This window comes from Jaculus jaculus, chromosome 18 (assembly GCF_020740685.1).
Source record: "Jaculus jaculus isolate mJacJac1 chromosome 18, mJacJac1.mat.Y.cur, whole genome shotgun sequence".
Classification (NCBI taxonomy): domain Eukaryota; kingdom Metazoa; phylum Chordata; class Mammalia; order Rodentia; family Dipodidae; genus Jaculus; species Jaculus jaculus.
The window spans coordinates 18,394,451-18,418,080 of record NC_059119.1 but is presented as its reverse complement, the minus strand read 5'-3'; the positions used below and the strand labels follow the sequence as shown (position 1 = coordinate 18,418,080).

General features: G+C 49.9%; 1 protein-coding gene across 32 annotated transcripts in view; it reads left to right on the top strand.

Annotated features, from left to right (window-relative positions):
* Positions 1-567: 567 nt before the first annotated feature.
* The window catches only part of Kcnma1 (potassium calcium-activated channel subfamily M alpha 1), a 757,466-nt gene continuing 734,403 nt past the window's right edge, over positions 568-23,630 (top strand). For all 32 annotated transcript variants that reach the window (XM_004657971.3, XM_004657965.3, XM_004657975.2 and 29 more), the window contains exon 1: positions 568-981. In XM_004657971.3, coding sequence (XP_004658028.2) covers positions 568-981 — 414 coding nt within the window. The remainder of the gene's footprint in view (positions 982-23,630) is intronic.

Here is a 23,630-nt window from a genome sequence, read left to right as displayed (position 1 = left end):
GGTGGCGAGGGCATCGGGGCACCGGGGCAGGCTTTCCCCCCCGTACCCCGCCCCCACCCCAGGGAGGCGTTGCAAGAACCCCCCTCCCCCGTGGCGCCTCCTCCACCCACCTGGCTTTCGGGGCGCTCCCGGTCGGGGAAGAACCCACCTCCCCCCACACGTTCCCTCCCCTCCCCCGCCCATCCCTTTGGCGAACCGGGGCGCAGTTCCCCCCCCACACACTCCCTCCAGGGGAGGGGAGTGGGGGAGCCGCCCGCCCTCCCGCGCGCGCTCCATCCCCCTCCCCCCAGCCCCCGGACTGGCCGGTGGTGGTGGTGGTGGGGGGGGGGAGGGCGGCGGCGGCGGTGGTTGGCTGTATATATCTCCGCGCACCCCGCCAGGTCGCGCACAGCGCCCCGAGCCCAGGCGCCTCCTCCCCGCCCCCCTCTTCCCCGCGCTCCGCGGCGGCGGCGGCGGCGGCAGCGGCGGCGGCCGGAGCTGCAACATGGCTGTTGATGGGTGTTCGGGGTGGCGCTGGCGGCGGGAGGAGCTCCCCCGAGCCCCTGCGCGGGCCGCCCGTTGCTAGCTATGGCAAACGGCGGCGGCGGCGGCAGCAGCAGCAGCAGCAGCAGCAACGGCGGCGGTGGCGGCGGCGGCGGCGGCGGCGGAGGCAGCGGTCTTAGAATGAGTAGCAATATCCACGCGAACCATCTCAGCCTAGACGCGTCCTCCTCCTCCTCCTCTTCCTCCTCCTCCTCCTCTTCTTCTTCTTCCTCCTCCTCCTCCTCTTCCTCTTCGTCCTCGGTCCACGAGCCCAAGATGGATGCGCTCATCATACCGGTGACCATGGAGGTGCCGTGCGACAGCCGGGGCCAACGCATGTGGTGGGCTTTCCTGGCCTCCTCCATGGTGACTTTCTTCGGGGGCCTCTTCATCATCTTGCTCTGGCGGACGCTCAAGTACCTGTGGACCGTATGCTGCCACTGCGGGGGCAAGACGAAGGTAACCGTGCGCCCTCCCCTCCCCCGGGGGGCCGCCGCGTCTCCCCCCCACTCCACCCCCTGCGCCGGTCCCGTCTCCCCTTCGCGCCCCTGCAGCCCACCTCTCTCCCCCCGCCCGGGTGCTGTGCTTCCCCGGTCCCTTGCCCGGCTTCGTCCTCCGTGCCCGCCGGTCCCCCACTCTCTCTCTCTCTCCCTGCGCCCTCGGATCGGGGCAGCGGCGCGGCGCGCAGTGGGTGAGGAGTTGTCCCCAACCGGGACACACGGACGCCCAGGGGGTCTTGTCCCCCTTGTTTATTGTTGGGGGCTGCGGCAGCGAGGGGCCCGCGTTTGGGGAGGGATGTGCGTGTCTCGGGTGCGCTGGTTTTGGGGGCAGTCAGAGGAAGCTGGGCGCCGCTGGGTGTTGGACCGCGCCGGGCTCGGCTCCCTGCGGGCAGGCGAGCGGAGCATCTCCGTAGTAGATACTTGAGCTACGCGGCGAGCAGAGCTGGAGGACATGAGTTCGTGGGGTCCCGACCAAGGGAGCCAGGGAGGAAAAATCTTTTGCATTTGGGGAATTCCAGGGGAGAAACATCCCTCCCCAACACACACTCCTGGCATTGAAGGCATCCCCCCCCCCCACACACACCATGGACTTCCACTTTAGGAACGTGGCGAGGCTGACATCTGATGTCACCTTCCACTCCATCCCTTACATTTTCTTGGAGAACATTTTCCTACCCTAAGTTCTAACGCCGCCTCTGCACCCAATACCCCCCCCCATCCCCAAACCGGGCCACCCACTTTGGGTCCCTGGAAATGCCACCAGCAGTGCCAATCTGGAGCGCGAGGGCCGCCTGCCTTAGGAGGTCTCAGCCTCAGCCCCTCACAGGGAACCTCTTCCTGGTGCTGGGTGTCCCAGTAAACTATTCCTGGGGTCTGGGCGCCCACCAGCCCCAGAATCAAATCTTAGATGTATGGTTGCTAGAGTGACTCCCCAGCCACCTAGAGGTGTCCCTGTCTCCACCCGCCCAATACTGGCTGAAGTAGTGGGCAGGGTTTTATAGAGAACTGCAGAATGAGGAAAAAAAAAAAAAGAACTGGGGGAATAAAAAGAGGAATCCAGGTTTCTTCTTTTTGAATAATTCTCGTCTAAAGAGGACCTGACTGCACACTTTTTTGGGGGGGGCGGGGGAGGAGATACCTGAGGGAAGAGTGGCAGGTGAGCACCCATCTTGGTCCCCAAATGTTTACACCTTTCCCAGCAAAGTTAAGCCTGGGACCACCTCAAACTTCGCAGGGCACAGCAACCTGTAGAGGCCTCCTGGTGGCTGAGGGAAGGAGGAGTTAGGCAGGTTAGGGGCAAAGGCTGGCCGGAAAACCCAAGGGCGAACAGCAGCGCCCTGTCATTAATTATACATCGCTGTAGGTGCTGGGGCTCAGCTGTGTTATGTGGCTGCACGCTTGTGTTTTGGAAAATGCTAGTGTGTTAGAATAAGGGAGCGAAAGGAAAAAATAAAAGCGGCCTTCCGTGACTTCTCGATGCTCTGGAGGCCTCAGATGTTGGCTGCTGGCTTTGTTTAGAGTCACCTTGGCGATGGAGGACCCCTTCTCTTGTCAAGGAGGAAGACCTCCCGCCTTCTAGACAAGCTCTCAGATTAAGCAAGGTTCCAATAGCCAGTCTCAAAGGTGCCTCCTGCCTCCCTTGCCTCTTAGCAACAACTTGCTTATAGAATCTTGCCCTCATTCCCTCTCTCCTCCACCTCAGGCCTCAGTCCTGGGAATCCCTTCCTCCCTTTACTGAGACAGGGGAAAGATAGCTCACAGTTGCATGCATCTAAAATAGTCCCTAGATGGAGTGATTTGGACTGGCTTTTTAACTACCTCCTGTTTTTCAGGAAGTGGGCAATTTTGATCATAATGAGAAGTTGTTTCTGTTTTCTTCAGTGAGTTAAAATAAGATGTGGTGGTTTTGCGATCCTAAGGGTTTAAACGTAGCTTCTAAAATCTTTTTACTCTAGGGGCACATAGTGTTACAATAGTACCTTTCTTGAATTGCTTGTCAGATAGTTCACGCAAAGAATCTTTTTCCTAAATAATGATCAAGCATAGTTTCTGTTGAAGACAGTATTTTTTTTTTGGCAATGATCATTTGAAGGAAAAAAAAAAAACCCACTTTGTACATATTTGGCTGTATTTTATAGCTCCAAGACCAACTGAATGGATATTGGAATCAGCCTGAGATGAGAGATATGTGTAGTTGATTGGAAAGATGGAAGGGTCATATAACATGAGATCAGGTTATTTTTATTATCATGTATTCTTTTGAAAACATCCCCAGAATCTCTTGATACTGCCCCTTGATTTGTTCAGTTAAACTGTGTGTAGCCAGCTCACTGTATCCAATAATGGTAAGCCAGACCTTTTATAAGCTTTTATTTTCACCATTTGAGCTCTGCAATTTTTTTTGCAATCGTGGGTTTTTTTTTTTTGGGGGGGGTGTCCTTCTTTCATTTTGCTTTCCAAGTATTTGGTAGTTTTGTCACGTCTTGGGGCAGAAGCAAAGCTTTGGTTTAAGTGTAGAAAAATTATTTTAGTGCCAAACCTCTGACTGCGGGCGTGTTTGCGTACCCTCACCCTCGTCTGCCGTGGTTTGTGTAGGGTTGGCGTCTCAGAATCTGCAGTTCCGAGGGAGGCAGGGTTCAGCAGGGAGTTGGGAATCTCATGCATTTGCGCTCCAGGCTGCACCGTTGCTTTTGATCAAAGGAACCTAGGACTGTGGACATGTGTCACAGGGCCTCTGATTACTCATAGCTTTGGTCTCCACATACCTTATAGCTAATGACTTCAATATTTTGAAAAAAAAAGTGTGGAATGTGGGCTTTTTCTAGAGGGGAATAAAGAAGAAAACTTGGGCTAGGTGTGGCACCACATGTCTGCAATCCAAATACACGAGAGGCAGAGACAGGAGGATCATGAGTTCAAGGCCAGTGTGGGCTACATAGTGAATTCAAGACCAGTTTGGACTACATAGCAATACTCTGTAGGCCTCCCAAATTCCCCCCCACCAAATAAAGGAAGGAGAGGAAGAAGATGAAGAAGAAAACTTATCCTCCCCTACCCCCAATTTGGAGCTTGGGCACAATCTTTCCAGTATATGTTCTTTACCATACTTAAAAAAATTATTATTTATTTGCAAGTAGAGAGAGGGGGGAGGGAGGGAGGGAGAGGGAGAAAGAAAGTATGGGCGCAAATGCCTTAATCGATCCATCTCCAGGTCCCTTTAGTGTTTTTTTTTTTTTTTTTTTGTTTTGTTTTGTTTTTCGAGGTAGGGTCTCATTCTAGCTCAGGCTGACCTGGAATTCACTATGGAGTCTCAGGGTGGCCTCGAACTCATGGTGATCCTCCTACCTCTGCCTCCCAAGTGCTGGGATTAAAGGCGTGCTCCACTACGCCCGGCTAGTGTGCTTTTCAACAGGGTTGTTTCTCCCCTGCCCCTGTTGGATTTTGCCTGAGTGGTGTTTGTTTACTCGGCCCTGGCATCTGGAGATTCAATCCAACCCTAGACTGTGGTGAATGGGGCGGGGAGTGGGGTGGGGTGGAGGGCGCGGTGCTGCCCTGGCAGCCTTGAACAGAGCCCAGGACTCTGAAGGAGTCATTGAACCTCTTTGGTCTCTCTTTCATTGGGTGTGAAATATTTGGGTTGAAACCTGTGAGTTCTGATTCCCGTGCCCGTTCTGGGATCCCATTCGGCAAGGTGTCAGGAGCAGGGCACTGCGGGGAGGCTTGTAGCTCTCCGTGCTGTGCAAGTTCCCCAAGTCCCTTCTGGAATCCAGTCTCTGATAACGTATGTGTCTATACCTTTCCGTCGTCTGGCATGCAGTCTGTTTCTCTTTAAGTGTCAGGGGAAACTGAGGCCAACTTGCTCGTGGGGCTGTGGCCTGCTGCAGGGCCTGCGCATGGCCGGGTCTAGACGACTCACTGCGCATTCGGAGCTATTGTCCTCATCGAAGCTGGGGCTTCATCAAGGATGGTCTGCATGTCATGAATTATTGAGGTGTTGTCTCCATGGCTGTGTGTGAGAAGACAACACATTTTCTCTGTCAGGCTCGTGACTAATATAAATACCAGATCCCATTACGGCTTGGTAATTACGCAGGGTCTGGCCTGGCGCATTCAGCCCAGGCTGTGGCGTCAGAGCCCTGGAACTTTCGATTCCAGATTGGCCCCGGTGCCTCGTCTCCTCCTGTCCCGGAGATCCACAGCACCAATGACCTTCACGTATGCTTTTGCGATCGGATCACTTAGGGTGGCCTGGGAGAAGTTCTCAGGTCCCCGGCACAGGGGAGCTGACCTGTCTCTGTCCAGAGAGGCTGTTGTTATCACTGCTGCCTTTTCGGATGGACCGTTCCAGACTCTGCAGTCACCAGAGTCACTCAATGGTGAACCTCACACTCAAGAGCAGGGTTCAAGTCCAGCGTAATGGCACTTTCTTTATAGGATTCGTACATAGCGTGGCAACAGATTGGATTTGTAGTGCCCAGTTGAATGTGGACACTTAGCGGGTCTTTAGTAGAGGAAGCTTCACCAAGTGTGGAGCTGTCGTCTCCGAGTTGTTGACCTGTGGCTGCGAAGGGCACTGACTAGACCAGATAGAAGTCTGTAGCCAGCAGAAGCTTCCAGACCTCGAAGGCATGAGTCCAAACAGTCCTTCCAAGTCACACTGAGATTTGGCCTCTTGGCTTTGACTGTCGCAAGGGAGGGGGATCGGGACCAGGCAGCCAAGGAAGACTTGTGAGGAAGAGGGCCTCACAGCATGGCTGATGTGCTCATAGCAAGGGTTTTGTGGATAGATAGGCACCGATGGCACCTTTGTCCCAGAGCTTCAGGGCTGGCAGAAGCGTGACATTGAGCAGGTGGATGTGGCTGTCCGACAGCACGTGCCCTTGCAGGAGGAAAGATTCCGTCCGCATTATCTGAGGTCCAGAGCTCCCGGATGTGTGTTACCGCTTTGTAGCTTCCCGACCCAGGGTGTCAGGCGCTCGGACCGGACTGCTGGACGGATTTCCCAGCGCGGGCTTTCCCTTGCCCTTGACGTTTCCTTGGGAAACACTGGCAGAAGGGCCTTGGCTGAGCCGCCCCTTTGGGTGATCACCTGACACCTGCTGGTATGGAACTTGCCCTTGCTTTGTGCACAGTCTGACCCAGGTGACCAAGAGTCACCCTGTGACCTTGACAAGGACTTTAGTGCTCTGTGCCTCAGTTTCCCCCCGCTGGAGCTGGCTGGTGATGGTAACAGAGCATAGCTGTGTGGGGTGGATGTTCTCACTGAGCCCACTGCACAGTGTCTTTAGAGGACTTTGGGACGGACCCATGCTGCACTTTGCACCCTTCTGGCTGGCCGTGCTTCTGGGTGCCCGGGGCACACACATGCGTCCGGCAGAAAGGAAGAGCTCCCCCACTGTTTGCCTCAGGGGAGAAGTGAGTTCAAGGGCAGGCCCTCGCTCTGCCCTGCTGCCGCTTTCTCCTCTGCTGGGCTCCGCATTGGGTGCCTGGTAGCAAACAGTAGGTCCTTCACTTTAGGTCTCTCCCTTCCTCACTTCCTTCCCCTCTCTCTCTCTCTCTCTCTCTCTCTCTCTCTCTCTCTGCCAGTGCTAGAGCTGTCACGTTGGCATCGGACTCACAATGCCAGGCCCTCCTTCCCTAAATTGGGCTTCTAGGGGTTTCCTGGCTCTCGGTGGCGGTGGCCGTGCTAATCTGTGAAGCAGAGCAGCTAACACCTTCTCAGGACTTCAGGGCTGCAGAGCCCCTGGAGGTTCTCCTCCGTGGTTCCCGAGGAAAGGGTCGTGTTTGTGCGGTGACATGACAGCTGGGGAACCCTGCGCAGAACTCTGAGCTGCAGGGAGGCAGCCCCGACGGAGGGCGAGGCGGAGGCCAGGTCTCCTGCTGAACATCTGAAACGGCGCTCCAGCCGCGGGTCCCCCTTGCAAATGCTCCTTGGGCGGGTGCTCTTCAACCTCAGGCACGCAGAGAAGGACGTTCAGGGTCCCATCCTTGGGGGCAGGGGGGCCTAGCATTGTGGACAAAAAGCTCAAGGGCTGGAGAGATGGCTTAGCGGTTAAGCGCTTGCCTGTGAAGCCTAAGGACCCCGGTTCGAGGCTCGGTTCCCCAGGTCCCACGTTAGCCAGATGCACAAGGGGGCGCACGCGTCTGGAGTTCGTTTGCAGAGGTTGGAAGCCCTGGCGCGCCCATTCTCACTCTCTCCCTCTATCTGTCTTTCTCTCTGTGTCTGTCACTCTAAAATAAATAAATAAATAGTTAAAAAAAATCTTTAAAAAAAAGAAAGCTCAAGCCGTGTCTGGTTGGGCTTACATCTAGGTCCACAGTGGCTTAAGAGAGCATCTCTCCAGCTTCCATAGGACAGGAATCCCAGTGTGCATGGGGCTGGGGAGGGAAGGGGATGTTGAACTTCAGCCTGATTTAGAAGGTCTGGGGTTGTATTTCTGGCGGGAGGCAGAAGCTGACATTGCCACGCTCTTGTAATGAGCAAAGACCTGACCCCCGTCCTGAGCCTTTAGCAGAGCATCCCTAAAGATGAGCTTGTTACAGAATTATGGAAATTCCCAGCTCTTTGGTGGCAGGAAGGAGCTGCAAGGGGCGAGGGAGGGAAGGTTCACCAGTGCCAGGCAGCTCAGGCCTCCTTAGGGAGCCACAGCAGCCAGCGGGAGCTCACTGTTAAAGACCATTGTTGGGGGCTGGAGAGATGGTTTAGCGGTTAAGCGCTTGCCTGTGAAGCCTAAGGACCCCGGTTCGAGGCTCGATTCCCCAGGACCCACGTTAGCCAGATGCACAAGGGGGCGCACGCGTCTGGAGTTCCTTTGCAGTGGCTGGAAGCCCTGGTGTGCCCATTCTTTCTCTCTCTCTCTCTGTCTCTCTCTCCTCCTCCTCTCTGTCACTCTCAAATAAATAAATAAATAAACAAACAAAAAAAATTAAAAAAAAAAAGACCATTGTTGGGGTACCTGATCCCACGGAGCGCACAGGCTCTGTAGCTTTGGGGTTAACTTGTGGCAGCCTGGACAGCACTCTGGTTTGCGGGGTGTGGCCCATGAGTTGCCAGTCAATGTGTGGGCTCTCTTTCTCTTGCCAGTTGGTCACACTGTGAGGGGTGCGGCTTCCCGAAGTCCAGGTTGGCAGCTCCGCCAAACCACCGCCTTGCAAAATTAAAGGCCTTGAGACAGAGCTCTGTGGATGGTCCAGGAGGCCACTCCCTGCGAAGTGTTTGGAGTCAACACAACTGCCAGCACATTTTACTTAGGGACCTGGGTGGGCTTTTACCAAAGGGAGGGAGAGCTCAGTTTCAAAGGCACCTGAAGGGGCAGTGACACACAGCCAGGTGAGGCACCACCTTCCCTTGCGCCTCTGGAGAATCCTAGCAGGTGACAGTAAGGCGGCTCCTTTCCTCACCGTAGCAAGGGTTTTCACGGCTCCTCCTTGTTGGGGACTTTTTCCTTGAGATTTTTATTTATTCTTTTTTATGCTAGTCGATTGTCAAAGGGGAGAACCCAGACTAAGCTTTACATAGGAACATCTTCAGTAGCTGGGATGGAAAGGGAAGGGGCTTGGCAGAAGGCCCAGGGCCTAATAGGTCCTCAAGTCTTCTGCTTGTTATTTTTGGGGTGTGTATCATGTGTTGTGGTGTGTGCACACATGGTGTATGCATGTGTGTGTGCGCGTGTGTACGTGTGCAGATGCAGGAGCCCTGTGCACACTTGTGAGATCACTTGTCCTCTTTCGTTCTTTTTTTTTTTCAAGACTTAGAGGTCTTTCTTTTTTAAAATGTTTTTTGTCCATTTTTATTTATTTATTTGAGAGTGACAGAGAGAGAGGGAGTGAAAGAGGCAGATAGAGAGGGAATGGGTGCGGCAGATGTGTGCACCCCCTTGTGCATCTGGCTAACGTGGGTTCTGGGGAATCGAGCCTCGAACCAGGGTCCTTAGGCTTCACAGGCAAGCGCTTAACCGCTAAGCCATCTCTCCAGCCCTGCTCTTTTGTTCTTATTTTCCTCAGACAGAGTCTCTCTCTCTCTTTTTTTTCTTTTACTTTCCTGGTGTTTGGTTTTTGTGAGGCAAGGTATCTCTTGAGGCTAGCCTCACCTCCCTCCGTAGCCGAGGCTGGCCTTGACCTCTGTCTAATCCCCCTACCTAAGCCTCCAGAGTGGAGGGATTGAAGGCGTGGGCCACCGTGCCTGGCTTCAGAGTCTGTGAACCTGAAGGTCACCGTTTCTCTACTAGACTGACTGAGCAGTTCTCCTGTCTCTGCTCCGCCTCACTCCCTGCCTCAACGCTGGCTTCACAGGCACGCGTGACCATGCCCTGCTTTCTGCGTGGGTGTTGGGGATTGAACCCAGATCCTCACACTTATGCAGCAAGTGCTTCTACCCACTGAGTCATTTCCCCCGACCCCTGATTATTGTTATTGTTGTTGCTCTTTTTTTCTTTTATTGCAGCATATTAAGTGCGAACTGTGCGCCAGGAGAAAATGAAGGCCCTGTTCTGAGAGCCTGTCCATTTGCAGTTTTGCTTGACAGAGCGGACCAAGATAAAATGAGGTCCCTTCTCATAGGGCAGTGATACCTGTGACCTCCGAGTTATCTGCAGACTCCTTGAACCCAGCAACTAAGACAGCTAAACAGAAGCCCAGCTGTGTGGTGAATCTCTTCCTGGGGAGTGAAGGGGCCTGGCGGGGCTAAGTGCAAGTACGTCTTTCTGCTTTTGTTTTGTTTTTTGAGGTAGGGTCTCACTCTAGCCCAGGCTGACCTAGAATTCACTATGTAGTCTCAGGGTGGCCTCGAACTCATGGCGACCCTCCTACCTCGGCCTCCCGAGTACTGAGACTAAAGGCGTGCGCCACCCCGCCTGGCCCATCTTTCTGCTTTTTTTTTGGGGGGGGGGGTCATTGGTTAGAGGCTTTGTAGAAGCCCTGGGTGAGAGGGGACGGACTTGGTTTGGTGACAAAATTATGCTTGACCTATGCTGGGTTTTAATTATTCAAGCCACCCTGGTGTCTCGACCAGTGGGTGACAGGCAGGCATCACGCGGGGCAGTGGTTTGTGTGGCTTGAGTTGGGCTGTGGGTGGAAAGGCAGTTTCACAGGGATGACTGTTTTCAGATGGGCTTTGCATTGTGTTTGGCGTTATTTGGTAATCGTTGCTGGGACATTATGTCTAATTGCCAATTTGGAAATGTAATTGGCACTCCAGGGCCAGAATGGATATGCTTAACGTCGTCAAGCCGAGCCTGGGAGCCATCTTCCTGCGCGATCTCATTACCTGTATGACTAATGCTTCTGTACGTGGCCAAAGCTGAAATTATTTAAAACAGTTCGTCATCTTCCACTCTTTCTTTCTTTCTCTCTCTCTCTCTCTTTCTTTTTTTTTTTTTTTCAAGGTAGGGTTTCACTCTAGTTCAGACTGACCTGGAATTTACTCTGTAGTCTTAGGGTGACCTCGAACTCACAGTGACCCTCCTATCTTTGCCTCCCGAATGCTGGGATTAAAGGCATACGCCACCACGCCCAGCTTGTCGTCTATTCTTCTTCTTCGTTTTTTTTCCTAGTTGTTGTTTGATTTTTATGGTACTGGGGATGGAACCCATGGCCTTGTGTGTGCTAGGCAAGTGCTCTAACCACTGAGCACACCTTGGCCCTCCTTCTCTTCTGATTGTGTATGTGTGTGTTGTCTATTTTTGGAGATAGAGTCTTGCTATAATGTTCCAAAGTAGTCTTGAGCACATGATCCTCCTGCCTCTCTGCCTCTTGAGTCCTGGCGTGTAGCCCTGCCCCAGCTTACACTTTTCTTTCTTTCTTCCTACTTTTTTCCCCTTGGCTTTTTTGAGGTAAGGTCTCGCTGTAGCCCAGGTTGGCCTGGAATTCACTATGCAGTCTCAGGGTGGTCTTGAACTCACAGCAATCCTCCTACCTCTGCCTCCCGAGTACCCAGATTAAAGGTGTGTGCCACCACGCCTGGCTACCACCTTTTTTTTTGTTTATTTTTATTTATTTATTTGAGAGTGACAGATAGAGAAAGAGACAGATAGAGAGGGAAAGAGAATGAGCGCACCAGGGCCTCCAGCCGCTGCAAATGAACTCCAGATGTGTGCGCCCCCCTTGTGCATCTGGCTAATGTGGGTCCTGGGGAATGGAGCCTTGAACCAGGGTCCTTAGGCTTCACAGGCAAGCACTTAACCATTAAGCCGTTTCTCCAGCCCCACTTTTCTTTCTTCATATTGTTTCATTGGCCTCCAGATACAGTGGACCCTCAACATTAAACTTAAAGCAAATAGCAGGACATCCCAGATCTCTTCTTCATCCTTCCTTCCCCTTCTCGCCCATCCTTCCCTGCGTCCCCTTCTTCCTTAATGGCCCTTATTCCTGAAGGCACCTGTGGAGCCTGGTGCCATCTAATATAGGTTTCTCTCACAGTATGAAGGAGTGCTTCCATCCGAGGAAGAGGTACGTAAAGGAGGAACTCTGTGGTTCTCCATTACCAAGGTTTTCTTAAGGAATGGAAGATACTATTTTTTATTTTTTTAAATGGAAGGTTGAGTCTTAAAAGCTGGATGTGGAGCCGGGCGTGGTGGCACACGCCTTTAATCCCAGCACTCGGGAGGCAGAGGTAGGAGGATCGCCATGAGTTCGAGGCCACCCTGAGACTCCATAGTGAATTCCAGGTCAGCCTGGGCTAGAGTGAGACCCTACCTCGAAAAACCAAAAAGAAAAAAAAAAAAAAAAAGCTGGATGTGGAGACCTTCATGTAGAGCTGGACCAAGATGGAGTTGCTTGATTTCTGTCCTGGACAACTTTACCCTGGGTTCCCAACAAGGTCTATAGCAGAGAGCAGTTTCACCATTTGGAGACACACTTCCGTCTGGACACCAGACGGAACCTGGAGGCACACCAAGTGCGGGCTTGGCTCCTGAGCTGCGCGGGCGCTTGCTGCAGCCCTGAGGCTCCAGCCACACTGCGACCCTCTCACTGTGCTGATTTACCAATACCAGGTGCTTCAGAGGGAAGACAAGACTCTCTGGCACCTGCAAGACCTCAACTGCTTCTGCTGGTTGGGGTTTAGGCTTCCCCAGAACCTACTGGACCTGAGGCCAAACTCTGAGCTCCCCTCCGTGCTGGGAGCCTTGCAGAAGCTCTTGGTTTCTCCTGCCTCTGAGCAGTGAGAGAGAGATACTGTGGCCAAGGGGCATGAGTAGGCCCCAGGAAGTTTCTCAGTCTAGGGGGTCCTGCAGCTAGATCCTCAGGGGAGGATTGCGTACTGTTTCCTTCCTTTTGCATTTGTGGTTTTGTTTTTTTGGTTTAATCTGAGACAGTGTCATGTAACCAGAGCTGGCCTTGAAACCATCAGCATTCTAAGACTTTTGTTGGTTTAGGGTTTTTTTTTCTTCTTTATTTAAATTATTTTTATACAAATGTTTATTTATTTGTTTATCTATTTAAGAGAGAGAAAGAGAGAGAGAGAGAGAGAGAGAGGCAGGTAGAAAGAATGGGCGCTCCAGAATCTCCAGCTGCATGCACTACTTTGTGTATCTGGCTTTATGTGGGTATTGGGGAGTTGAACCTGGGTCCTTTGACTTTGCAGGCAAGTGCCTTAACCACTAAACAATCTCCCCAGCCTTTAAAAAGTTTTAAGTTAATTAAATTTTTTTTTTTTTGAGGTAGGGTCTCACTCTAGCTCAGGCTGACCTGGAATTCACTATGTAGTCTCAGAGTGGCCTTGAACTCGGTGATCCACCTACCTCTGCCTCCCGGAGTGCTGGGATTAAAGGCACACACCATCATGTCCGGCTTTTCCTTCCTCCCTTCCTTCCCTTCCCTCTTTCCTCTCCCTTCCCCCCTCCCCTCCTCTCATTTCCCCTCCCTCCCTCTCTTTTTCTTTTTTTCAAGGTAGGGTCTCACTAACCCAGGCTGATCCGGAACTCTATAGTACCAGGCTGGCCTGAAACTCAAAGCCATCCTCCTGAGTGCTGAGATAAAAGGTGTGCACCACCACACCCAGCTCCATTTCCTTTTATTTGAATTCATCCTTCTGTCCTCACAATTCAAGCACCTCAATCATTTTTCCCTATGTATATAGTTGTAGTGCCTTATTTATTTATTTATTTATTTATTTATTTATTTTTGAGGCTGTGTTCCACATCACCATGCCTGTATTTCTGGCAAAAAAATTATTGTTATTATTATTATTTTTTATTTCGCTGCCTTTCCTGTTGCTCATTAGAGGTCTGTTTGGGTTTTCATTTGTATCAGCGGTGAACTGATAGTAAAATTATTCCTTGTCCAGGAATGAATGCAGGGCTGGGTGTGGGCAGTGGCTTTTGAAGTTTGTGGTTGGGCGAATCACAAACAGGAACTTGATGTAAAACGTTCGGAGGCAAGTGCAGTTGTAAACTCGGGGTAGTAGAAGGGAGCTTTGAGGCCTGTCCAGTGTTGGGAGTCCTTCTCTTCTCTTTTCCTCCAGAAGACAACGGGCTGTTCACGGTCTTAAGCTCTAATTTCAGGCAAGGATGGCAGAGAGCTAGGCGATGTGTACGTGTTGAATTTGTGCTACTTTACACGGGCAACTTTCCTCTCTGGTAGCCTCCCATCCCGAGGTTTGGGGGTGGCATAGTATGCTTCAGTTTTGTTGGAAGCTGCAATTAAAGGGATTTTTTTTGTTTTGTTTGTTTTGTTTTGTTTTGCCCCTCTTCTTGGACCCTGAACTCAACTCTTTTAAAAAATTTAAAAAATAATTTAATTTATGTATAATAGAGAGAAAGGCCAATAGAGAGAGAGGGAGGGGGAGAGAGAGAGAGAGAGAGAGAGAGAGAGGGAGAGAATGGATATGCCAGGGCCTCCAGCTACTGCAAATGAACTCCAGACGCATGCGCCACTTTGTGCATCTGGCTAACGTGGGTACTGGGCGTTCGAACCTGTGTCCTTAGGCTTCACAGGCAAACGCTTTAACTGCTAAGCCATCTCTCCAGCCCTCTCTCTCTCTCTCTCTTTGTTTTTAAATTTTGAGGTAGGGTCTTTTGTATCCCACGTTGGGCTCACACTTAAACAATTTTCCCAAGGCTGACCTTGAACTTCTGTTCCTCCATCTTCCTGCCTTTATTCCTTGAGTGCTGGGATTATAGGCAGGCTCCACCATGCCCAGTTTGTGTGGTGCTGGGGATTGAGTTCTGGACTTCATGCCTGCTGGACACGCACCCTATCAACCGAACTATAACCCCAGACCTAAAGTCATCTCTTTATCAATGGCCTATGCCCTTTTTTTCGAAGGTTTGTTTTCAACCAGGGCAGATGTGATTTTGGGGCCATGCCAAGAATCCAGATTCAGGATGTGAATTGTTTGCTAATAAGCTGAGCCTGGATTCTGCTTTCTAGGTATTGGCTGTCTGAGCAAAAAGGAGAGAGGAGATAGTGATCTTGAACTTCTCTGAGCCTCATTTCAATAGAGCTCCTCCTTAGGAGTGAAGATAGTCCCTTTCTCTTCTCTTCCCTTCTCTTGGCTTCCATAGACTGCAGCTGCCAGCTCGCCATTCTGCGGTGCAGAAAGAAACAAGAGGAAAACTAGAGATCATTCTGTCAAGCCTGACTCAGGAAGACAAATATCACATGTCCTCTTTCATATGCAGAAGCTAGATTTAGATGTAGAACAAAGTATGATGGCACATATGCAAATGTCACGGTGGAACCCATTTGTTTGTTTGTATGGTAAGAAAAATTGATCTTAAAAAGTGCTTCAGCAAGAAAGAAACAAAGAAACAGGGGCTGGAGACATGGCTTGGCCGTTAGGGCACTTGCGAGGCCAGTAGCAGTTGCAGGCCCGAGAATCAAGGAACCCGGCACGTGGCCAGATGCCTCCGCAGGCCCCATCTGGCGCTGAAAGCCTGGAGGATTCCTGAGGAGCTGCTGGGTTTCGATCCACGCGGTTCTTCAGTCCGCGCTGGTCTTCAGCCCACGCTGGAAGGAAGGAGGTGCCCGCTGTGGGGGAAGGGCTCGCTCTGGGGAAAGGACTTCCTCCTTCAGTTTATCCTTCCTGGAAGCAACCTCAGAGACCCACCTGAAAGGGATTTCTGTGGATTACCAAACAGATCAAGTTGACATCGCCTTAACCATTACAAGTCCACCCCTTGTCAACTTGACACCAAACCATATCTCCTTACATCATACTTAATTTCCAAATGAAAACAGTAACAAGCTGTGTGTGTGTGTGGGGGGGGGTCAGGACAGGGAAGAGGACTAAGAACAAAGTATGATGCTACATATGCAAATGCCACAGTGCCATTTGTTTGTTTGTATGGTAACAGAATTTAATTTTAAAAAAGTGCTATAAAAAGAAAGATACAGAAGCTGGAGACATGGCTTAGCGGTTATGGCACTTGGCCTGAGAAGCCTAAGGACCCAGGTTCGATTCCCCACTACCCGCATAAGTCAGATGCACAAGGTGGTGCATGTGTCTGGAGTTCATTTGCAGTGGCTGGAGGCCCTGGTGCACCCATTCTCTGTATCTGTCTGTCTCTCTCCCTATCAAATAAGTAAATAACTAGTTTTTTTTTTTTTAAAGCAAGAAACCAGAGAATAGAGGTAGGAGGGATGTGTGTGTGGTGGGAGAGTGTAAAGGGACAGTCACACCAGAGGAAATGCTACTTCTTTGGGATCTGAAAGGTAGACACATGCAGAACTGGGCCCATTTTGTCTCTGGTCCTTCAACTTGGTTTTATTGAATACATCAGGTAGCCTCACCTGCAAGAAGTCGGGCAACTAGAGTGAGCAGCCGGCATATGATTCCACCATGGGAATGAAACATTTTGACTTTCAGTTTTTAAAATGTTATTTTATTTATTTACTTATTTTTTAGTTTTTTGAGGTAGGGTGTCACTCTAGCTCAGGCCGACCTGGAATTCACTATGTAGTCTCACGGTGGCCTCAAACTCATGGTGATCCTCCTACCTCTGCCTCCCAAGTGCACACCACACCCACCTTAACACTTTATTTATGAGAGGCAGATAGTGAGTGAGAGAGAATGGGCATGTCAAGGCCTCTGGCCATTGCAAACAAACTCCAGACACATGTTTCACCTTGTGCATCTGGCTTACGTGGGTTCTGAGGAATTGGACCTAGGTTAGGCTATGCAGGCAAGTGCCTTATCCTCTAAGCAATCTCTCCAGCTCTATTTTAGCTTTTGAAGGAGAAGTTCTGTCTAGTGAACGGGTCCTGTGTGGCGCTGTGGCCCAGACCCTCTGAATCATGGCCTTTGTGGGGTCTTCTTTGTGCCCTTGTCATACATGCGTGGGACAACAGTGTTTCTTTTGGGACCACATTGCCACATCACTCTTGGTTTGTCCTTTCTTTGGCTTTGGGACCCTTTGCGGTGTTGGCAGGGGAAACTGTGGGCATCTAGTGAGGAGCCGTGGAAAACTCGGAGATGAGGCTTCCAAAGGATGATGGCAGGAAGATGTGGCAGGGGAAAGGGCTTATTCAACTGCTGGGGATTTTTATAATCAACATACTCAGACTTTTCTCCTCCGCATTTGGGAACACTTCCTTCTCAGTGCCCGGGGGCCCTGGGAGCTATGACCACTTCTCCCGTAGACTGCGGCAGCCACCGCGGATCGGTGATGGATTCTCGAGGCATGCAGGAATGATGTCTCTAACTGAACCCACAGGAGAACTTAACGGTTTGCCTTGGTCTTAAAAAAGAAATCCATTTCTTACGTACATTCGCAACCTATTTTCCACACAAGATTTATTTTTCAACCTCAGTGTTTTACATTTTTGTCCTTAATCCTGAGTGCACTGTATATTCATCGTAGAAAATGTAGGCCAGGCAGAGACATTTAAAAGAAGGACATTTCACACCTGCTAGGATGGCTTAGTATAAAAATCAAGCCAGAAAGATTACATGTGTTGGTGAGGACGTGGAGATATTGGAACCCTTGAAAGACAGCATTTGTGTGTGTGTGTGTGCATGTGTACGCGCGTGTGCCTAGACAAAAATTGACATTGGGTGCCTTCCTCAATCATTCTCTTCCTTATACTTTTTTAAAATATGTTTTTTCTTTTTCTTTATTTATTTGAGAGCGACACAGAGAGAAAGAGGCAGAGAGAGAGAGAGAGAGAGAGAGAGAGAGAGAGAGAGAGAGAGAGAGAATGGGCACGCCAGGGCCTCCAGCCACTGCGAACGAACTTCAGACGCGTGCGCCCCCTTGTGCATCTGGCTAACGAGGGTCCTGGGGAATTGAGCCTTGAACCAGGGTCCTTAGGCTTCACAGGCAAGCGCTTAACCACTAAGCCATCTCTCCAGCCCATCTCCCTTATACTTCGAGGCAGGGTACCCTCATGGAACTCAGAGCTCTCTGATTCCATTGGGGTAGCTAGCCAGCAACCTCCATGGATTTCTTGTTTCTCCCCCTGCACCTGTACTGGGATTACAGGTGTGCGTATTACAATGGCCAATATTTTACATGAATATTGGGCAGCCATTCTCCAGTCCTCATGCTGTGTGGTAAGCACTTTGCTGAGACATCTTCCTAGCCCTTTGGAGCTTTTCAAAAACAATTTAAAGCACAATTATCATGTTATCTAACATTTCTACCTCTGGTTATATATATCCAGCAACTTAAAAACAGTGACTTGGATGCTTTTGGTACACGCAAGTTCTAAGCAGTATTACTCACAGTAGCCCAAAGTGGAAGGCACCCAGTCCCCGTCAGATGGATGAATGGAGCATCTGAATGTAGTTTGTGCACGCTCTGGGCTGCCTCCCAGCTTTCAGAAGGAAGCCCTGATGCATGGCCCAGCATGGACCGACCTTGGGGATTTTAAACTAGGTGATATCCCAGCCAGGAAAGTACAGATTCTGAGTAAATAGCCAACCTCCCAGAAGCAGAAAGGTTCCTGGTAGCTCATCAGGGTGTGTGTGGGGGGATGGGAGTCTTTTTCTGACTGTAGAGTTTTGGTTTTGCAAGATAAGATAAGGGGTAACCCAGCGCTTACACATTCATCACTTCTGAATTGTATACTGAAAAATGGTTAAGAAGGTAGACTTTTATGTTACGTGTATCGTACGATAATCGTTTTTTTTTTTTTTTTTTTTTTTTTTTTTGTTGAGTGTGCTGGCACATGCCTATCCCAACTCTTGAGGGGCCAAGGCAAGAGGATCTCAACTGCGAGGTCAGCCTGGGTTTGGTGATATTTTTTTCAAAACTCCACCACCACCACCACCAACAGCAAAACAAAAACAGGTCTAGGGATGTAACTCGGTGGTAGAACTCAACGAGCATGCAAAAGCCCTCAGTTTGATCCCCAGTGCTGAAAAATTAAAAGATAATTTAAAAAAGAAAAAGAAAATGATCTGGAGAGATGGCTTAGCGGTTAAGACATTTGCTTGCAAAGCCAAAGGACCCAGGTTCAGTTCCCCAGGATCCACGTAAGCCAGGTGCGCAAGTGGGCACATGCATCTGGAGTTTTGTTTGTAGTGGCTGGAGGCCCTAGTGAGTCTATTCTCTCTGTCTGCCTCCCTTTCTCTCTCTCTCTCTCTCTTTCTCTCTCTCTCTAAATAAATAAAAATAAAATAGAAAAGGCAACTGGATATGGTGGCACATGCCTTTAATCCCAGCACTTGGGAGGCAGAGGTAGGAGGATTGCAGAGGGTTTGGTTTTGAGGCCACCCTGAGATAGTTCCGGGTCAGTCTGAGCTAGAGTGAGACCTTACCTCGAAAAACAAAAACAAAAACAAAAACAAACAAATAAATAAAGAGCAACAGCCCCCATATCCTCTCTCCTGGAAGGACCAGGCTCTTTGGGCGCATTTCCTTCCTTGTCCATTCTTTTCTGTGGCACACCCACTGCCATCATAGGTGGCCTGTACTCTCCCTCTGAGCTTACAGGACCTTGTGGGTTTGGTGGTTTCCAGACAGACAGCAGCCGAGGGAGTACTGTACAGCCACCCTCTTTCTGCCTGTGATCTTGTCATTGGCCCCTGCTATGACTACGATCATCATCGTGTTATTATTGCTGTTAAATTCTTATTATTTTGCAGAGCTGGGCACCATATCAGAGCTTTGAACATGTCAGGCAAATGCTCTACCAGTGAACTGTATCCTGCTCTTGGAGAGAAGTTAAGGGCTTCTGGAATTTCCACTTTGACTTAGCTCTTTGACATGGGGGACACTGTGGTGTCTCAGTCCAGTCATTGTCTTTGCTTTGAGTTTCTCATTTATAAGATGCTGTTTGACTTAATAATTTTTAGTATAAGCCATTTCTTTTTGAAAATTAAGTATTTAATTCATTTATTTGCTTCTTTGAGAAAGAGAGAGAAGAGAGACAGAGAGAATAGCCACACCAGGGCCTTCAGCCATTGCAGATGAACTCCAGCTGCATGCACCACTTTGTGTACCTGGCTTTATGTGGGTACTGGGGAATTGAACCTGAGTCCTTAGGCTTTTAGAAGCAATCACCTTTACCTCTAAGCCATCTCTCCAGCCCTCAAGCCACTTCTTAAATCAACCTCAAGACTATCATTTTTAATTTTTCAAGAGCAAAAGATTCCATTTTTCAAGGCAACAGACTCAGAATACAATTTTTATTTCTACTATAAATCACAAGAGTGGAATTTGATTGGCATTTCCCCAAAACTTTCAGATCGACTTTGATGAGGTGGAACATTTAAGGATTATATTCTGGGGACATAGGAAATACCATCAAACTCATCATTAAAAAAAAAAAAAAAGTCTCAGGGGGCTGGGGAGATGACTCAGTGGTTATAGGCCTTTGCTTACAAAGCCTGCCGGCCCAGGTTCAATTCCCCAGCCACCCATGTAAAACCGGCAGGCCCTGGTTTGCGGCAGCAAAATACCCCAATGTGTGTGTGCACGCCTTCCCCCAATCCCTTGGTATGCACAAAAATAAGGAAGTCTCAGAGATCGTTTCTTCCGACTCTGCTGTTATTTCTAATGACACAGCCGCCCCAATGCTGCAGTTCTGTTTTGGGTTTTGTGTGGGGAAGGTTGAAGCCATCTTAGATTATAGAGTGTAAAAGGCCAGGATGGTACACTGGCTTTGCTGAGGTTAGGCATAAAAAGCAGCGTCTGATTAAAGAGAAGACCGTGCAAATCAGTTCACTTTGATGCTTTCCCTCAACTCATCCCAAAAGGCCACCCCAAAGCCAGGCCATTCATCTTCATCCCCGTTCCATGCCCAGTTGCCAAAAGCAGGCATTCGGTTTAGGTTACCACAGCCCGTGTGGCAAGGGAATAAACATCAGGAGGGGTGATCCCCAAGCTAAATGGCCTGTGAAATAAAATCCCCCCCACAGTACATCAGAACTTACCGGAATAGCTCTCTTAGGTTACATAATGTCCATTTGATTATGTTACCAGGACCACATATTATATTTGAACTTGTCACACAGATAAATGATGCTCAAAATTTGCAGATCCCCATGGGGTGCTGGGTAGCGTTTGGGTGTGAGCTAGGACTGTGCAGCTCAGACCAAAACAAACACAGGAACAGAATGAAACCAGTCTCTGGCTCTGACTCTTGCACTTACCTCCTTCTGCACTGGGGGCTTAACCCCTGCTGGAGAGCTGGTCAACACCCTTCAAGGGTTTCTTACGGAATAAGCTACACATTTAGATGAGGGTGACCCGAGTGCAGAACGGGATACTTCGTGTATGGACACCAGCCAGATATGACAGAGGTTTTTTCTTTTATTTCTTGTTTTTTCTTAAATTTTATTTTGTTTGTTTTTATATTTGAGAGCAACAGAGAGAGAAGGGGGGGAAGAGAGAGAGAGAGAGAGAGAGAGAGAGAGAGAGAGAGGGAGAGAGAGAGAGAGAGGGAGAGAGAAAGAAGGAAGGAAGGAAAGAAAGAAAGAAAAGAAAAGAAAAGAAAAAGCACACCAGGCCACTGCAAAGGAACTCCAGATGCATGCGCCCCCTTGTGCATCTGGCTAACATGGGTCCTGGGGAATGGAGCCTCGAACCGGGGTCCTTAGGCTTCATAGGCAAGGGCTTAACCCCTAAGCCATCTCTCTAGCCCTCTCTTTTTTCTTCTTAAAACAACAACAAGCCGGGCGTGGTGGCGCACTCCTTTAATCCCAGCACTCAGGAGGCAGAGGTAGGAGGATCGCCGTGAGTTCGAGGCCACCCTGAGACTCCATAGTGAATTCCAGGTCAGCCTGGGCTAGAGTGAGCCCCTACCTCGAAAAACAAAACAAAACAACAAAACAAAACAAAATAACAACGACGACAAAAACTCTGGGAACCTTTTCATTTTCCGGTGACAGGCTAGGCTGCGTGAGCAGCGCCGTGTTTTGAGCTGATCCCTTCTTTAAGTCAGCAGCGGAGATGCTATCATGCAAATCTCTCCTGAGTTGCATAGAAACTAATAAAGCCACGAAGATTTCTATTTGTGCTCTGTGAACACAGACTGTAATGAGACCAAAGCAGCGACCTCCAGGGATGGTGCTATTTAAATGCCAGGCAGGGCTTTAAAATGACTGTAACGGGGAAAACAGAAACCAGCAAGTGAGATGTCGCTGTTCCCCCCCCACCCGCCTTCCCAGCCCCTGCACTTGCGCCCTCTTCTCCACCTCTGAAAGAATTCATATGCGCACAGCATAATGTCTATATACTGTATGTTATTTCTCTTTGAAGTCCTGTGGATGGAACCTGGGCCCTGGTGCACGCTAGGCAAACACGGCTACAGAGCTGCCTCCTCAGCCCGAAAGAGCCCGTTTAGAACCAGACCCTCCATTCACTGATGCAGCCTGTCTGTCATATCCTTTAGAGTCCAGCAGTTGATTCTTGAATATTTTGTTGCACTCTTTTGCTCTTTCCTCTAGTGTCTTGCGTTGTCTTCAAATTTACTGAAGCTTATTATTATGATTATTTTGGTTTCTCAAGGTAGGGTCTCACTCTAGCCCAGGCTGAACTGGAATTCACTATGGAGTCTCAGGGAGGCCTTGAACTCACAGCCATCCTCCTACCTCTGCTTCCCAAGTGGTAGGATTAAAGGTGTGTACCACCACACCTGGTTTTCCTGCAGACTTTTATTTATTTAAGAGGGAGAGGGAGAGGGAGAGGGAGAGGGAGAGGGAGAGGGAGAGGGAGAGGGAGAGGGAGAGGGAGGGAGGGAGGGAGGGAGGGAGGGAGGGAGGGAGGGAGAGAGAGAATGGGTACACCAGGCCCTCTTAAGTAGCTGCAAAGGAACTCCAGACTCATGCATCATCTTGTGCATCTGGCTTACAAGACTCCTCATGGGGAATCGAACCTGGGTCCTTTGGCTTTGCAGGCAAGCGCCCTAACCACTAGGACATCTCTGTAGCCCTGCTGAAGCTTTTGATCCAAGAATCCCTTTGATGTGAACTGGAGATACTGACTTCTTAGAGGAAAAAAACATAGTCACATACTTTGAGCGGCAACAAGGTGTAAACATTGCCCTAAACTCCCTATGATGATTGTGTTACTTGATCCTCACACAATTCTTTTGCATAAGCATTTTAAAGGATAATTCAATAAGATTTTACAGATTGGAAAATGGGAACGTAGGGAATACAACTTGTTTTCTTTCTTTGGATAGCAGAAATTGAGTGCTTACTGATGTCGATGGGTGCTGAGCATTTAATATGCAAGTATAAATAATCTTCGAATGGCCCCGTGGAAAGCACTGCCATCCTTACTTTATGGGCATGGGGCTGGGGAGGTGGCTAAGTGGTTAGAGGTGTTTGCTTGCAAAGCTTACTGGTCCGGGTTCGATTCCCCAGTATCTACACAAAGCCAGATGCACCAAATGGTTCATGCGTCTGGAGTTTGTTTGCAGCAGCTGCAGGAGATCCTGGCACACCCACTTTCTCTCTCTCTCTCTGCATGCTAATGATAAGTAAATAAGTAAGAAGGCGGCAGGGAGAAACCGGGTAAGTTGCAGGACCTCAGAGTAACGTGGAGGCAGATCTGAGTTTGAGTTCATGTGGACAAGCATGGCAGCCATACACGTGACCCCCACATTCACACCGCAGTGCCTCTCAACCATATGCCTGACCCCTGTGTTTACACCCCAGGGTCTGTAGTATGTGGTATGTTGCCTAGCTCACCCCAAAACAAGGTCAGGTAACTGGCGACGTAGGCAGGACTGGAAAGAGTGTGTTTAGACCCAAGTGCCATTTCTAGATGGGATGGAGGCCCTTAGACAAGTGCAGAGAATTCCGCAATACCAGGAGAGAAATGGACCTGAAAGGCTGGCTGGTTCTCTTAAACTCTCTTCGTTTTTCTTGTTGGAAAATGCGCCCACCTGTCCTCTCCCACCTGACAGGCTGGCATGCAAGTATGCGGTTGTTTAGGTTGCTGGCTGCCCAGTGCCAGAGCTGGGGTGAGATTCATGTCACATAATGTCTGTGACACTGGGTTAGTGTCAGTTGGGAATCTCATGAAAGAGAAAACTAGGTCTGATTTCCCCAGGCCTCTGGAAGCGCGTAGCATGTGGCAGGGTCTCCGTGTGCTCTCAGGGGACGCCCGGGAACCCCTCAGCGTGAGCTTGATCTTCTCTAGTCCCGGGAACAGACTCGCTTTTCTGGACTTCTCTGCCAGGAAACACATCACCTGTCTGGCTATCGTTCTGGAT